The sequence below is a fragment of the Parasteatoda tepidariorum genome, chromosome 2 (assembly GCF_982258835.1).
Source record: "Parasteatoda tepidariorum strain Cologne lab strain chromosome 2, Ptep-v5.0, whole genome shotgun sequence".
Lineage (NCBI taxonomy): Eukaryota > Metazoa > Arthropoda > Arachnida > Araneae > Theridiidae > Parasteatoda > Parasteatoda tepidariorum.
This window is the reverse complement of record NC_141756.1, coordinates 97,154,956-97,171,166: the sequence shown is the minus strand read 5'-3', so window position 1 is coordinate 97,171,166 and position 16,211 is coordinate 97,154,956. Positions and strand designations below refer to the sequence as shown.

Sequence of the window (16,211 nt, the reverse complement as noted above, 5' to 3'; positions counted from 1 at the left end):
TTTTTCTTTCTCTGATAAAGTAAACGTGTTCCTCTTTGCCAACATGATGACACTATGAGAGAGGTTCGAATGAAATTCTTTCCTCTGGTGTGGTCAGCAAATGGTCACGTGACGCGATGGGAAAACTTATCCATTGTTCTCGCCCGAACGGCGAAATCCCCCCCTTCCCTGGAAGTATGGACAGGGACGAGCAATTAATGGCAGTGAAAGCTGGGATTCTTTGTGAACTGGGGGTGGAAACTCTCTCGAGAGGGGTAATCGCCTTGTAAGGAAGTTAAATAGGCTTTTGTTAGAAAAGAGCTCCCCTCGCCTCAAGTAAAAATGACCTTATAAGCGATAAAGGTTTTTGAAACATGACCATATATCCGATAATCTATAACAAAGAATTCCTATTCAGTGAGCCCGGACTTTGGAAAAGTGATCTTACATGCGGGGTGACCTTATATGCGGATGACCTTATATCGAGGTCTGACTGTATATATATCATTTTATTTTTTAAAAAAATTACCTAAAAGTAAAGTTATCATTCCAACAGCAACACCTCGAGTGGCCCAAGCATCAGTGATGGCAACAACTTGTGAAAAGGATTCTGCAAAGCCCATAACATGAAGTGCGCAACTTACAGACTAAAACATGCAAATTATCAAAGTTAATACTTGAAAATGGTATTCAAAACATGCATAAATTTTCTAAAAAATAAAGTCTAATAATATATCTTAAAAAAATTACAACAGTATTTTTTTAAAAGAAAACAAAAAAATAACTTACTGTTAAAAAATTCCATTAAAATTATAATTTTGCAGCACTTACTTATTATCACAAAAGGCTAAACAAATATTAGTCAGAAAGTTAAATTAACAAAAATACTAGAGTTTCAAATTTCAATGGAATGATTCAGAAATAGTTACCAAAAACCTAATTACACTTTTCACATCAATTAGAATTAAGATAAATTTTATTACTCCATTATCTAGTACATTTTTAATTATAATAAAATTTTTATAAAATTTAAAAACAGAAAATGACAAAAAGGAATATCAAGCATCGAAGAAAAAAAAAACAAGTAAAAATTAGTTTCACTATAAAATAAGAAAATACAGCTTGTTTTTTATACTGTTAGAGGTTTATAAAAAAAGTTTTAGATAAAATCTAACGTGATAAACAAATTGATAAAATTTTAGAAATCCTGAGAGAGGAAGAAAACAGTATTAAAATTAAAAAATTATTTTTCTAGAAAAGAAGTAAAACAAAAACAGGAAAAAAAAAATAAAAAGAAATGTTTCATCTGCCATAAAATGAATCACCAAATTAAAGACTGCTATTTCTGCAATAAGAACCATGAAAATTAAAACCCAACAACATAGTGTTTTGTGTCGTATGAATGATAATGGACAAATTTTATGATACATCAATAAAGTATTTTTTTGTTATAAGAGAAAAAAAAAGAATCAGTACTATAATGAAATTGCACATAAATGCAAAAATTTTATAAATTAGAAATGCAGAAACAGTGATTTACGGTTTATACATTTCAGAAACAGTTATTTGTGTTGTATGAATGATAATAGACAAATTCTTTGATATATCAATAAAGTTTTTCTTTGCTGTAAGAGAAAAAAACGAATCAGTACTGTAATAAAATTACATACAAAAGTAAAAATTGTATAAAATGTATAAACAGAGGTTTACTGTTTCACAAAGAGAAAAACTTTCTTAAAAAATGTTAAACTGTTATTGGAATTTTTTAAAAAATTTAAACTAAACTCAGTGACACGGCAGCCCATAAGCGGGTCATGTCCTACTGTCTCCACCTCAGATTTCTTGACCTTGGGCTCTGGGGTGCAAGAGCAGATGTTCCGGTTGGGTGTTCAGCCGAGCCGAGTCCCAAAGCATGCTTGGTACTCATTTTATCGATCCACTGAAAGGCTGAGTTAACCTTGCCCAGCCTGAGGTTCGAACCAAGGGCCTGTGGCACAAGAGCGAGAAGCACTACCATTTAGACACTGGGAGTCTTTAATTTAAACTATTAATTAAAAGTGCTTTTTAAAAACTTTAAAAAAAAACTGTTGTATCGATACTTACTTGACCGAAACAGTAGATGAGGCTGATGGCTCCCCCAGTGCGTGCTCCGAATATGTGTGAAAGAAGGAAATTCACGCCACCCCTTTCCAGATGACATCTATCACATATACCAATACCAGACAAGACTGTAGTTATTCCAATGAGGACAGTGATGATCACAATTCCTACTGATTGAACAACCCCAGCATTACCCTACATAAAAGCAATTTCATTTTTCAAAACAATATAGCTTAATAACACCACAAAGCACCAGTGAAATGATATCATACCATAATTTAAGGTCCCTAAACAACAAGAACCATCCTAAACTAAATATTTGATGTTTAGATACTGAGAAAGGTTCTTGTTTATAGGACAAACAATAAATTGTCCATTTCTGTACCTTTTTGTAGTATACTTAGAACAAAGTCCTCCTAATAAACAATCCTCTTTTTTTAATATAGCTTAATATTTTAATCTACCCAACTTTAATGACACCTAAATATAATAGGTATTGAATCTAATCCTCTTTGTAGAGATTGTCATCGTGAAAAGGAGACTTCAAGACATACTCTGTGAGTGTGAGGTCTATTCTGCTCAGAGATTTGAGCAATTAGGGCAACATTGCATTAGGGCCTGGGAACTGCAAGACGTTTCTGTCAGGTGTTTGCTGAACTTCATTTCAGCCATAAGGCTTTCTTGTTAATCATGATTTAGGGTTTGGGTACAATAGATCTTTGGTCGATGTGAACTGCTCCTTGGAGCTGCCCAACCTCTAAGTCTTAATGAAAATTGCATTTTCAAACTTATTTGCTTTTTTTAAAATTTAGGAAAATTTTTGAGATTTTAAGGTGTTCTTTTAATTTTAAGGCCTTTTTTGAAATCTTTAGAACTACAAGGTCCTTCTTCGAACACACATTTACTAATAATTAATCTCAGAAGATTGACTTTGCTTGCTAACGTACAATAGAAGAGCTCTGATGTAGCTCAAAGAGCCAAATTCACTCAAAATATTATGGCTGTGATTAAAATTCACTGACTTTTACCTTAACTTTCTATTTTTAAAATTTTTTTCTCATCTAAACACTACCTTATTATAGCATTTAGTTATCGTTTAATTTATTTTATATTAAATTATTTCATATTATATTTTAATAAAATATGACTGTGAGCGGGGATTTTGTTACAAATTCAGATATTTGGAACACCATGAAATTAGGGGGATAAAATTCCATTTTAAAAATTTGATTCTTCAACACCCTAAATCCATGACTTTTCATGATTTTTTTAAAAAATAATAGTTAAAATCATGACAAATTTTGTTCAATACCGAAATTCATGGCTTTCCATGATTTCTCATGACTTTCCAGATGCACAGATACCCTAAATCTCCCATTTAAACAAATGGACTCACATCATGATTTGGTATTCAAATATATTAAAATGGATAGACAGTATATGCGCTAGTACAAAAAAGTATAAAACCACTTACAACAATCCATCCCACTCGAAGAAATATGATAACACTAAACAAGTTGATCATGCATGAAGTAAATACACCATCCCAAACGCCAAATAAAACTGGTTCAGACAGGAAGAAATTAGCTTTCCACCAAGGCTTGCTGTTTGCTAACTGAAATGAAAATAAAAAACAATATAAGAGGACACTTCAAATTAAACAGCAATAAACTTTTAAGGCAGCTAAAAATATTAAATATTTTGCTAAATTTGCATCTGAGAGATAGTGATATATTTTCTGAAAAGCAAACAATGAAAAAAAGATCTTGTTAAAAGAAACAAAGATATATCTATAACCATTTTTGTAGAAAGATATAATGGGGAAAAAAACAATGTAATTTGACTACGTAAAACTGTAAGAAGAGCAGTAAATACTTAATAATAAATTTGGAATTTGGATTAATTGGAAATTTCATAGATCAAAAAAATTACAGAAAGAGATTTGATTTGAATGTGTTGTAAGGTTAAGAAAAAAAAAAATTAAAAAATACACGATTACAAAGACAGATTTTTAGAAGACATTCTGTTCTCCAATAGCTAATCATTGTTAATTTACCTATCACTATCAAAGTTAATAACATAAATACAATGATAAAATTGAATAGCATATCTGACAGATCCAACAAAGAATACGAAAAAAAGGTATAGCAAAATACAAGCAAACATATGATCATCGACAGATATAAGCTATTCCAAATTGCAATGATTACTCACAACTACTGCTTCATTTGTTGCCATGCCATAGCTTCAGAATTTTTAATAATTTAAATTAATTAAAATATACATTATTTCAAAATTATAAAAATAAACAACAAATTCAGTGGTAAAAATTTATATTTATCTATTAACTTTTACAAAAATAATTATTGTTTTTTAATTGATTAATCATTGCACTATCTTTTAAAAAAATGAACTAAAAATGTTCTCTTTTCCAAAGAAACATTTTGAATCAAATTTGCGAGAAGTGAGAATGCTGTTCTTCTATTGGTTGTAAGTGGCCCTTCCACATTAGACTATGTGACAGGAAATATTCCGTTCACAATGCTGTAAGGGTTAAGGAAATCTGGGGAATTATTTTTATATCTCTCTCTAAAAAAAATCATGATTACTGGCTAATGAATAATTGAAAAAAAAATAAAATTTCAAAACAGCCAAACACAAATTCCAAATCCACATACAGAAAATGGCCGAGGTACTAGTCTGGTTGGCAGGGGGTTGAACTCACGTTTGTGAGAACGGGAGCCGGCCAGCCTAAGACTCCTTGTATTGTAATTGGTGACTGATGCACATTAAATCTGCCTGGTCACCAAGTCCTCTATGTTCCCATAGCAAATAAATACTTCTGCAGGTACTGAATTGTAGATTGATTGTCCTCTGGTTCAGGTCAAAATTACAATATGTGGATGAATGAATGGATGTATGAGTGGGTCCGCCCTATAAACAGGTGTGACAGAAATCCTATTCTTGGCCATAAATGGCACCACTGGAAAACAAAAACAATCACAAACACTCTACCTTAATGGCAGACGACAACAACATATAGAAAAAAATTACCGATTATTTATGTCTTTCATAATGATATAAATAAAATTACCTCATTTTCCTGAAATAACTCTTCTTTGGCTCCTCTATCATGAAAGTGTGAGCTGCCTTCCCTCTCTCCCCACGAACCCAGAAGTGGTCCCTGCTCACTGGCAGGTTCACTACACAGGCCATATCTCTCCCAGTCGATTGGTTTATTAGTTGAAGAAACATCTTTGTCAATTGTCATGTTACACAGTTAAAAATGCTAAAATAACAATTATAAATGACTGTGAGTCTCAAAAATTATATTGGTCAGATTAATACAGCTATAGAAAACAGTGCTTTTAAAGACTGTTCTTTTAATGGCAATAAAGAATTGGTTTAATTGTAAGGTGTCGATGATTTAAATTGCTGAATTACAGTCTATAATTAAAAACCAGCAGCTTTATTTGTGGTGCCTTACTAAATGACTTGCAAACAGTTTTAAACTCCAGCGATTAAGTACTATTTTTAAAATAATTTTTTGGAAGAAACAAAAAATTTGTAAGCCATGTTATAAATTTTCCATGCAAAAAATGGTACACAGCTTTAATTTTCTTTTTTTTTTAACTTTCATAATTTATAACAAGCAAGATTTTTCACAATTCTGGAAAATAATTACTAATGGCACTAATATTTTTAAAAAACCTTTTTATACCAAACTAATGCTTGCAAAGCATTCTTGCAATATTTACAAAGCAAAAATGGCATTTAAAACATACTGCAAATTCTTCTAATTTTAGACCTTCATATCTTTTCTGATGACATTTACATTGTCTTAACATTATTTAATTTGTTAAAAAAGAATTATTAGTATTAGTAAAACCGAAATTAGGTAAATGGTTTTTTTAAAAACTATTTTTCGACAAAGTGTTTTTTTTATTTTTAATTTGAATAGATTTAAGAAAAAATATTCCACAATCATATTTTTCACTATACATTAGAAACAGTTCTTACACATATTTAAGTTCTAAAACTTTCCAATTTATGTTCTACAAGACAAATGGAAAATTAAAGAATCCAAACAAGATTACTTTATAAACAAGATTAGAAATTTGAACCACAAGCTATGCACTGTTGCTTTTTTTAAAAAAATTGCATTCAGATAAGTCAATTTCCTTGCTTTTTTTAACACTTTTTTTTTAAGAGTTGAGAATGCATTTTTTTCTGTTTTAATAATTACATTGCATTTTATTGAAGCGTTTCTAATAGGCTATTCTTTTATAGTCATCTTTTAACTCTACACTAAGACTGATAATTGATAACATAGAGAACTGTGATTTTTAATGTTTTAAGAATTTATTAGGACAATTCTAAATAATATTAATATAATTATGTTAATATTTTAAGAATAAACAGTTTTTTTTTGTTTTACCTTTGCTTTTTAATAGCAATTATTTTTATCAGCGTTTTAATATGACACAGAATTTTTCAAAGGCATTTCTAATGAAGGTTATTTTTTTATCATCACTTTTTCTAAAAATACTGCAATGTAAAAGAAATAAAAATTAAGATTTTTAACGTTGAATTTTTCGTTCAAAAATTAAGAATGATTTTTTGTTTTGGTTTCTATCCAGCTTTATCCTTTTTAAAAACTTTTTTATCAACCTTTTTATTATTGTACAAAAATTAAGAGGGTTTCTATTTGACTTTATTTTTTTCATTGAAAACACTCTATTTGGAAAATAGATTTTCAGCCTTAAAATTTTCCTTCAAAAATTAAGATTGATTTCTACTTTTTCTGTTTTGCTTTTGTATAAAATCTTTTTTCTTTCTTTTCTTTACCCTTTTTAAAAGCGTTTCTAATAAACTATATCTTTTTAGTCTTCTATGGATATTTTTTTCTGGAAATTTTTTTTAAAGTTTTGTTTTCAGAATTAAAATGATTTTTTCCATTCTTCTTTTTTTCAACTTCACAACTTTAGAGTTCTTTTAATAGCTGTTAGCCAGTTTTTTATTTACCTTAAATATATCTAATGAATAATTATTACAGTTTTTTTCCTTTCATCCCAAACAAATAATGGAGTTTAGTTTTGATTTTTTTTAATAATAACTGAACTTATTTATACACAAAAAATAAAATTTATTAAAGATTTAAAAAAAAAAATTTTTTTTTTTTTGCTATTTGGCTGCAGAATATTCAATATTCAGTAGATTTTCTTTGCCAAATATTCAATATTTGGCTATATCACTGTTCTTTATATCCCTACTCAAAATTAATATATACTTTTCTCATGAAGTACTCATTTATGGCATATGAAGTTTTATTACTTTATTTTTTTGATACTTTATGCCTGCTTGCGAGAGATAGGTGATTAACACATGTCACTTTGTGATAAAATACTTGTCAAAATTTTATTTCTGCTAAAATAGATCCTAATATTTCAATATTTTTTTTATCATATTTCTCAAATAAACTATTGTAATTATTTATTTCAAAGAAACAGTGCAATTATAATATTCAAACCTTTCAAGCAAATATTAGCAACTAAATCTTTAGGGATTTCTAATTCACAATTCGAGCACAAGAAATGAGTTTAAATTCCTTCCAACATCTTGAATTTCTGCTGCTTTATCAACATCTATTGGTTTGAGAAGTGAAATGATTGAGAATTCATGGATTAAAAAATAATTTATAAAAGCTAAGAAAGCAGTTCCAAGGGTTATCATGAAAGTGATTGAGTGATTTAAATTACCTTACAATTTTATAAGGTATTTCATTACTAAACAGTAATGAAATATCTTACAATTTAAATTTAAAAAAATATCAATGATATTTAAAAAATAGACAATTGAAAAAAAGAAAAATTTACTATGCAAGCATTAAATAAATAAATAAGTAATTTCAAGATATTGAGCTAAAAAAGGCAATTAAGCAAAACATATGGTAAGGAAAGTTTAGAAAATTTTGTAATAAAATTTATAAAATTTCAATACAAAATTATTAAATATTGCAAATAAATCTCTTTTTTTCTTATTTCTAAAAAAGTTTTCAATGCTTTATAAACTTTAAAGAACAGAACAAATAAATTATGAATTATTACGAAAGAGAAAAAAAAGAACTTAAGAAATTATTAAAATATACATCTCAGAAAAAACTAATGAAAATTCCGTATTAATACAAGATAAAATACTTTATTCTATAACCTCAATAAAATAACAATATAATTTTCTGTTCGCAAAATTTTTAATTACCATAATGAAATCAAAGAAAATAGCTTGCTCAATCATTAAAAAAAGCAATAATACCAATTATTGTTAACAAACAATAATAGAAATTAATTACTTCATGAGGAGCAGTGAACCATATGGTCTACTTGAATTCAGCTGTCATTCACTTCCACAGGTGAGCCATTGAACTTTAACTCCTCCATAAACATAAAAATCGAAATACGAAAGTAAAACAAATATAAAAACAACTGCTTTATTAAGTACGATTCGAGCTACCTGTTTCTGTAAATTTAAAACTTCGCTTAAAACAAATTTTTCTCAATTGTGTTTCAAAGAAGATATCTAAATCATGCTAATCCCCACTGCACATTATTCATGCATACTCCATCAATCGGGTATAATATAAAAAAAACACAACTACTTCCACTTAGTAGGAATAACATTTACCATGACGCAATGCTAAATTCTATGCCACTATCCACATAAATGCCACTATCCACATAAATCAATTATTAATCAAAAATCGAATATCAATTACTTTATAATGCAATAAAATCTGGCGAGCAGCTATTTAAACGATCAAACACTTCGTTTGTTTATTTGTGGCTTAAAGTTAGGCTCGCAGAAAATGCCGTTCATGGGTTAAATTTAGTAGGAATAACACAACCTGTGACGTAGGCTATAGTATACCCAATTGAATCTCGCATAGCAGGCTCCTTTGAAAATCTTTTTTCCCCACTAGTTATTTTTCTAACTGGATTTCTTTTAAAGCTTATTAATTTCTTATTTGAAATTTAAAGATCAGAAATCATAATTAAAAGAATTGTACCTGCAGACCCCAAACTTAAACTCCTTTCACACAAGTCATAAAAATTTTAAAGATGCAAACTAATATGATTTTTTTTTAAATGAAATTAAAGAATAAAAAATATGTTATGGTATATTTCAGACTAGAATCTGCTACAATTAAATATCCTGCCATCTAGGGATTACTTTTCGATTTACCCAAGTCTATTCGCGTAAGCAACGCTCGAATACGCGATTTGGGGAGAAGATCAGCTCAGTTCTTGATTTTCTAATTCAGGAACGCTTCAAGAACCACTCTCCTGTTTGACAATTTTTTCTAATAGCGGGTGTGATTCTTAATTTCACCGCCGTGGGGAAGGGTAAAGGTTTTTCTTTCTTAGAAGAGAAACATTTTGTTTTGTCTTTCTGCTCAAAATAATAATAATAATAAATAAATGAAGCTTAACCCTATCTGCCCCCACAGGAGGCATCCAGGAAAACCGGTGGCCCGGTGTTGCGCAAGTACCTCGAATCAATACAGTGAACCCAGTGGCGCATGGACACTAAGGTGCATGACCCGAGTCACGCTATACAAATAGCAACACTAAATCACGCAAACAGGCAGAGGAGACTGAAAAGGAGCAAGCTCCGAATTCAAATCCACAGGGCAGCGGTGTCAAACCAGCTGCAGGCCCAACAGGAGAGACAGCCCCCAGCCTGCTACAACCTGCTGGAAAGTTTCTGAAACCTTCTGAACTTTATTGATTTCAACCAAACAGAAAAAGCGACCACCAACTTGGTGGTCTTACAAACGTGATGGTATTTACAATGAATTTGCAACCTTGGAAGAGGTTGGAGGCCATCTTGAGTCGGCTGGAAAAAAGAGGGATAATTAATATTTTATGTTGCCTTGGAGTCTGGCAACTTCGAGTTGATTCGATGGACAAAATCTTCTATTAACTGGATGGTTGGTATTTAAATCTAGCCCTTACTTGCTGTTTGCAGCAACACAGTTCACACACTTACTTTTGGCTTTGCAGGTACTCATTCTATGTCTTTCTTCTCCGTAGTTGGCTCAGACCTTGGCAGTCCTTCGCCATATGTCCGAACTTGTTGCATTGGTTGCACCTCAGTAGTCTAAGGAATTCCTTGACCTTATAAATGTTCCAACCGAGTTTAAATATTGATTTTCGCATCAATTTCTTACAAGTTTTCGGATCTAATTCCATTATCCATTGGTTCCCCTGTTTACTTTTGATTGAAAAGCAGATTTTAAATTTTTTCTTTCTCTAGTTCTTCATTTTGGTCTTTCAGCTTTTTTTCAAGCTCTTCTCTATTCATTTCATTTTCGATGTCAAAAACAATGACTCTTGGTAATTTTTGTTGTTGATATTAAGTACGTAAAAACGGTGCCAAGGCCCTGTTCTTCTATTTATTCCTTGATTTCCCACACGTCATGTCATGATTTTCCACACGTCATGCAATTCCTCCGTTTCTAATTCTCCTTACTCCTTTAACTTCAAGTTAGAGTTCGGTGGGATCTATATGAGCTTTTATAGACCCCTCGGTCTCCTCTGAGGTGCAATCCAATGTCGGACGAACAACGAGGGCATGATCCGACCCAGCCTTAGGGGCTCCGGATTAAATGTTGGTCTTAGATATTTTTGCATACAATTTTTGCACTTTTTTGGTACTTTTCAGGATTATTTCGTTTAAAGCACTTTGCGCTTCATCTTGGACGCCCTTCATGTAGGCCAGGATCTCATTTTGCTTATTAACCAAGTCGTTGTAGTTGAAGGTGATCTTCGTTAGCTCGTTGTCTAAGTTGCAGAGAGTTGCTGTCAATTTCTTATTTAAGTTTGCTTCAATGAATTTTAAAAATGGCGCAGTTTAAATCAACGTCTGCTTTTGACCATTATTTTTGCGAAAGGTCAAATGACTCGTCAAAATCCTCCGAGGTGGAATCTTCTTCCTCACTACTACTCATGATGGAGCTTCTGACTTAAAGCTCAAAATCTCATTATTCCTTATATAATATAAATAATAGAGAGTTAATAATAATAGTCGAAAATCGACATTCAGTAAGCGCGTTGTTTCGGTGAGTGAGATGTCTCAACAAAGTCATTTAACCGAAAATGAAACTTTGAGAGTTGTTGGCCGGTTAAAGGGGGGACAAACACAAGTCGAAGTAGCAGAAGCCATTGGAGTTTCTCAAAGTATGATTTCCAGGATCTGGAACCGTTTTTTAGAAACTGGAATTGGAGGCTGAAGATCAGGGCAAGAACGTAGATGTGTAACAACACCCAATGAAGACCGTTATTTAACGCTAACTGCTCAGAAACACCGAAAAAAGCATGACACTCTTCTTCAGCAACAGCTTCCCTCAGCTACTGGCACCACAATTTCGACACAAACTGTCCAAAACTTCCTTCAGGCTGTAGGTCTGCATGTTCGCCGACGAATGGTATGTGTTAACTTTAACAGCAAGACACCGTTGCGCCCGCAGGGAATGGGCAACAGAGCACGTGAACTGGAGAAGAAATGAATGGCGCTATATTCTTTTCTCTGACGAGTCCCGTTTTCCTGTTCATCCGCACAATAGGTGTATTTTCAGCTGGAGGGAAGGTTGCACCGGAAATATTCCCGCATTTGTGCAAGAAAATGTAGGATTTGGCTGTGGGAGACTGATGGTCTATGCTGGCATCTTCATTGATGGGCACACCGATCTCCATATCATTCGAAATGGAGCTCTGACCGGTCGCCGATATAGGGATGAGATTCTGAGACCTATTGTAGTCCCTTACGCTGCAGTAATTGGAGATGACTTCATGTTAACGGACGACAATTAAAAGCCACACTGTGCTAACTTGGTGAATGATTTCCTTTTGGAGGAAGGAAAGATACGATTGGATTGACCAGCGTATTCTCCGGACATGAATCCAATCGAGTATATTTGGGATATTCTAAGCAGACAAATTGCTGGAAGCCTACACTCTAAAAACTGTACCTCTGATTTCAGAGGCACATTTGAATCATTTGTGCCTCTGAATTTTAAGGGCACAACGTACCTTTAAAAATGAAAGGCACAATGTACCTCTGATTTCAGAGGCACATTTGGACCGTTTGTGCCTCTGAATTTTAAGGGCACAACGTACCTTTAAAAATGAAAGGCACAATGTACCTCTGATTTCAGAGGCAAAATCAGATGTACCTCTTAACTTGGAAGGTACATTGTACCTTAGATTTTGTTTTTATGTACCGCTCATTGAAACAAGCATTTAGTGGTACCAAAACCTGTTATTTACCAGATTTGAACACATTTTTTTTTACCTATTTGTAATTTGCTAGCACTTTATATAAAAAGGGACTTTCTGTTTGGTTTACACTATTACCAAGATATTAATTATAATAATTCTTAATGAAAAATATTTCTCAATTCTTTGAATATTGGCCACTTGAAAGTGATCATTTCAAGGGATTCCATATAAGGCTTTTTCATAGACAATTATAAAATATGTAAATTTATACCATTTCTTTAATTATGTAGCGTTTAGTGATACTTCAACAACTACAATGATGCTTTTTTAATCAGATATAGGTACAAAAAGATAATATTTATTTCTGTTAAGCCAAGTCAATATAATTCAAGGATTTTTTTTCTTTTCCAAAAAGCATCCTCAAAATGGAAATTTATTATAAATTTAGATATTTTTTAAATATTTAGAGATTTCATAAAATAGTTTTATAAGGATCAAAAATTAAACACTAAATATCATGAAATCTAATATCTTTTATTTTCACACATAAAGAACAATTTTACATAATTTAGTAACAGTTGCAATATGATGTATACAGTTGCACAAATTTGGAAAAACATAGAATATTTTAAAATGATAGATCTAGATTTTGACAACTTGGATATTTTATAACATGAAATATGCTTAAACAAATGACTTAACAAGTGTAAAATAAAAGATTTCTTTCCATTGAAATGAATTTTTTAAAATCCAGATTTTGGCGAAACATATTAACCCGTTAGGCGCAATCATTCCCATTTTGGGAACATTAGCTTTCAATTTTTTTAGAAGTAACTGTACTTAATATTATTTAATCGATGATTTTATTTGAGCTCAGAATATATGAAAAGCCTTCTGCAATTTTTTTGGAAAGCTTGCTTCAGAATTTTTTTTATTTTATTGTATTTTAAAAAACGTTAAATTCTGCATTTTTGCCCCAATCATTAAACATGCATTTGTTTTATAAATATTATTAAAATAAAAATTACTTTCGTGCTTAAACTTGATTACAACAATCGGATATAATTCTCTTTTCTATAATCCGAATTTCGATGTCTACAGTATTTCTTAAAATGTCCTATTTCACCACAATAGAAACATTCACGTTCAGATCTAAATTTCTTCACAATACTTGGCGAATTCCATTTCTCATTAAAATGTTCTTTCTGGCGATCGTTATTACACGGAATAGCTTGTGGATCATACTGAAAATTGGCAATGAGATTTTCTTTAAAGTAATAATAATTATCATCATAAATTTCTGACCTTTCAGCAGGAATAAGCTGTAAAGCACACGAAAACCAAAGATCGAAATTCACACTAAATCTCTTCGCTTTCTGTTCAAAGAGTTCGAAGTACCGTCGAATTCCACACTTCTTGGCATCAATTTTAAACATCTCATTCACTAATTTTTTCTAAAGTAGGAAATCCTTAATAACAATAATATTTGTCACCAATTCTTTCAAAAGCTTAATAAAACATTTCTGGAACTGATCCCACCGCTGCCACCAATTAATACATAGCTGTAGCGTATCAAGCTATATTAAAGAACTGTTCAGTTTTTTTATAAAAGCATTTATTTCACACCACAACAAATACAATAACAAATATAAAGTACCCGTAACGGGATAGTTAAATCTTATAAAGGAAACTAGAAAAAGTGCCCGTAGCGAGATATATGAAAACTCACCCGTAACGGGATAGATAAAATATCATAAAACAAACTAGATAAACCCGTAACGGGTAATATGAAAACTCAAATTCCACACAAAACTAATTCTAAAAAATCAACAACTTTCTGTGTTCTAATTTTATCGTCTGCTTTTATTATTTGTATTTCGTCATAAAATATTTCGTTGATGTGCGCATGCGCTTCTTCTCCGTTACATCGTACCGAAGAAAAAAAAGGGAAGCCCATTTGAAAGGCACAGGGAGCCGGTAAAATCCTTTCGTACCGCGCATTGACTCGCGTTTGCTTTGGTGCCTTTCATTTCTTGTGGTGCCTCTCATTTTTAAAGGCACATTAGTTATGTGCCTCTAACGCGAGAAAATAAAGGGTACATTTAGCTTGTGCCTTTTATTTAAGAGGTACAGTTTTTAGAGTGTATCATCCCCTCAAACTCTTTTAAGAACTGGAAAGAGCTCTTCTAGAGGAGTGGGACTGAATACCCCAGCCCCTCATTAATAACCTCTTTGACTCGATGCCTCAAAGGTGTTCAACGTTGCTGGCCGCCCGGGGAAATCATACCCCTCAATGAAAACGATTTTATTTTAAGGAAACACCTTTTTTATTTTTCTTCATATGCACAAATATCATTTTTATCTCAAATAGACTACTACGTCTGTCGATAACGCATCAACCATTCAAACAATTCCTCAGGTGCAAGATCAACCCACAACCTCAATATCCTTTAATTGTTTTGAACAGTGTATATAAATCTACGCTTGAGGTTGAAAAATAATTACCTATAGTAGAACATCGAACACCTCACGTTCATAAAAAAAAACAACCTATTCAACGGTCGAAAAATACATTTGAGGTTGATATGTAAAATGACGCACATTAAGTTTCTATAATTATCAGGTAGAATATATAATTAATATAATATATCTGATCAAGTTTCAAAATTATAGGTTAATTTTAAGGACAGATATGGGGCATTATATAGATTCAGATCATGAGCAAAATTTTTCTAATTTTTTACGCCTCTATTATAAACGCACTTTAAAAATAAAGGAATATTCTATTAAGATTGATACAGTAAAATTTTTTTTCTTCTATCTTATAGGATTTAGCAAATTCAACGACACCTTGAATCACTGCTCACGGGATTAGCAGCTTGGTCGCTTCGAATCATACCACGCACTATGGCTATCTGACTATCAAACACAGTTAGAAGTCATTTCCGCGTTTTTTCATAGATTGCACAGTGGGACCAAATTATGCCCCATTTCGTGGCCCTAACTAGTCTATAACTTTGTAGCTTGGTATAGCAGTATATATAATTACCCATATAGCAAAAATTCTTCCGTAGTAGCTCCCACGGAGGAATCGCTCAACCTCCCCCGGAGCTCCCGACTTTTCCCGAATTCCTCCCGCGGAGCTCTTCAGTAATGCAAAATGTCCGCACCTTTCAATTCCTCAGTTCCTCCGGCGGGCTTCCCGAAAGTCACTCCATAGGAGGAACCGAGGAAGAATGATGAGGAACTTTCAAGGTCTCATACTTTCCGATGGCTTTCCCCGGGCAGTCTCCTAAGGAAGAACTGAGGAAGTTTCAAGGTCGCATACTTTCCTCGAGTACTCTCTTTAGGAAGTGCTGAGGTAGATTTGAATCTTATGGCTTTCCCTTAGGCTACTAATACATATAATTATACTTACTAATACATCTACATTATTAGATTCCCAAAAACTCCAAGTTGTTTGTGGAAATCAAACGATGCGGCTTAGAAGGGGCAATAGAAGGAAAGACTTGATATAAAAATAATAAACAAGTTCCCTCACTAAAGCCCCACTGAGCCAAGCAAAATAATAAACAAAATACAAACAAAACACATACAAAATAATAAACTATCGTATCTTTAAAATAATACTCTTTTTAATAACAGACATTTTTTATTATATCAAAGATAAAATCGGAGAACAAGTATGTTACTAGGCCTAACTCAGTAACGTGGAAATCATTAACTACTTTAACACAGATAATTAGAATTATAAAATGTGGTAAACGTTTAAAATACATAGATACAATATTATAAACTGAAAAAAATTATTCAAAACTATTAACTTACTTTATTTACTGAATCATAAATGAAGAG

At 31.9% G+C, this 16,211-nt stretch overlaps 1 protein-coding gene across 4 annotated transcripts in view; it reads right to left on the bottom strand.

Moving 5' to 3' along the window:
• The window catches only part of LOC107452904 (solute carrier family 12 member 8), a 33,233-nt gene extending 24,640 nt beyond the window's left edge, over nt 1-8,593 (bottom strand). The window contains exons 1-6 of one of the 4 annotated variants that reach the window (XM_043052733.3): nt 8,429-8,593; nt 7,610-7,724; nt 5,174-5,368; nt 3,554-3,694; nt 2,083-2,274; nt 509-626 (exon numbers count right to left, since the gene is read on the bottom strand). In XM_043052733.3, the coding sequence (XP_042908667.1) occupies nt 509-626; nt 2,083-2,274; nt 3,554-3,694; nt 5,174-5,350 (628 nt within the window). In that variant the 5' untranslated portion in view covers nt 5,351-5,368; nt 7,610-7,724; nt 8,429-8,593. Of the gene's footprint in view, nt 1-508; nt 627-2,082; nt 2,275-3,553; nt 3,695-5,173; nt 5,369-7,609; nt 7,725-8,337 lie in introns of all 4 variants that reach the window. The other 3 variants (XR_006226378.3, XM_043052732.3, XM_071177878.2) reach the window with 3 other exon arrangements.
• Between the last annotated feature and the right edge of the window lie 7,618 nt (nt 8,594-16,211).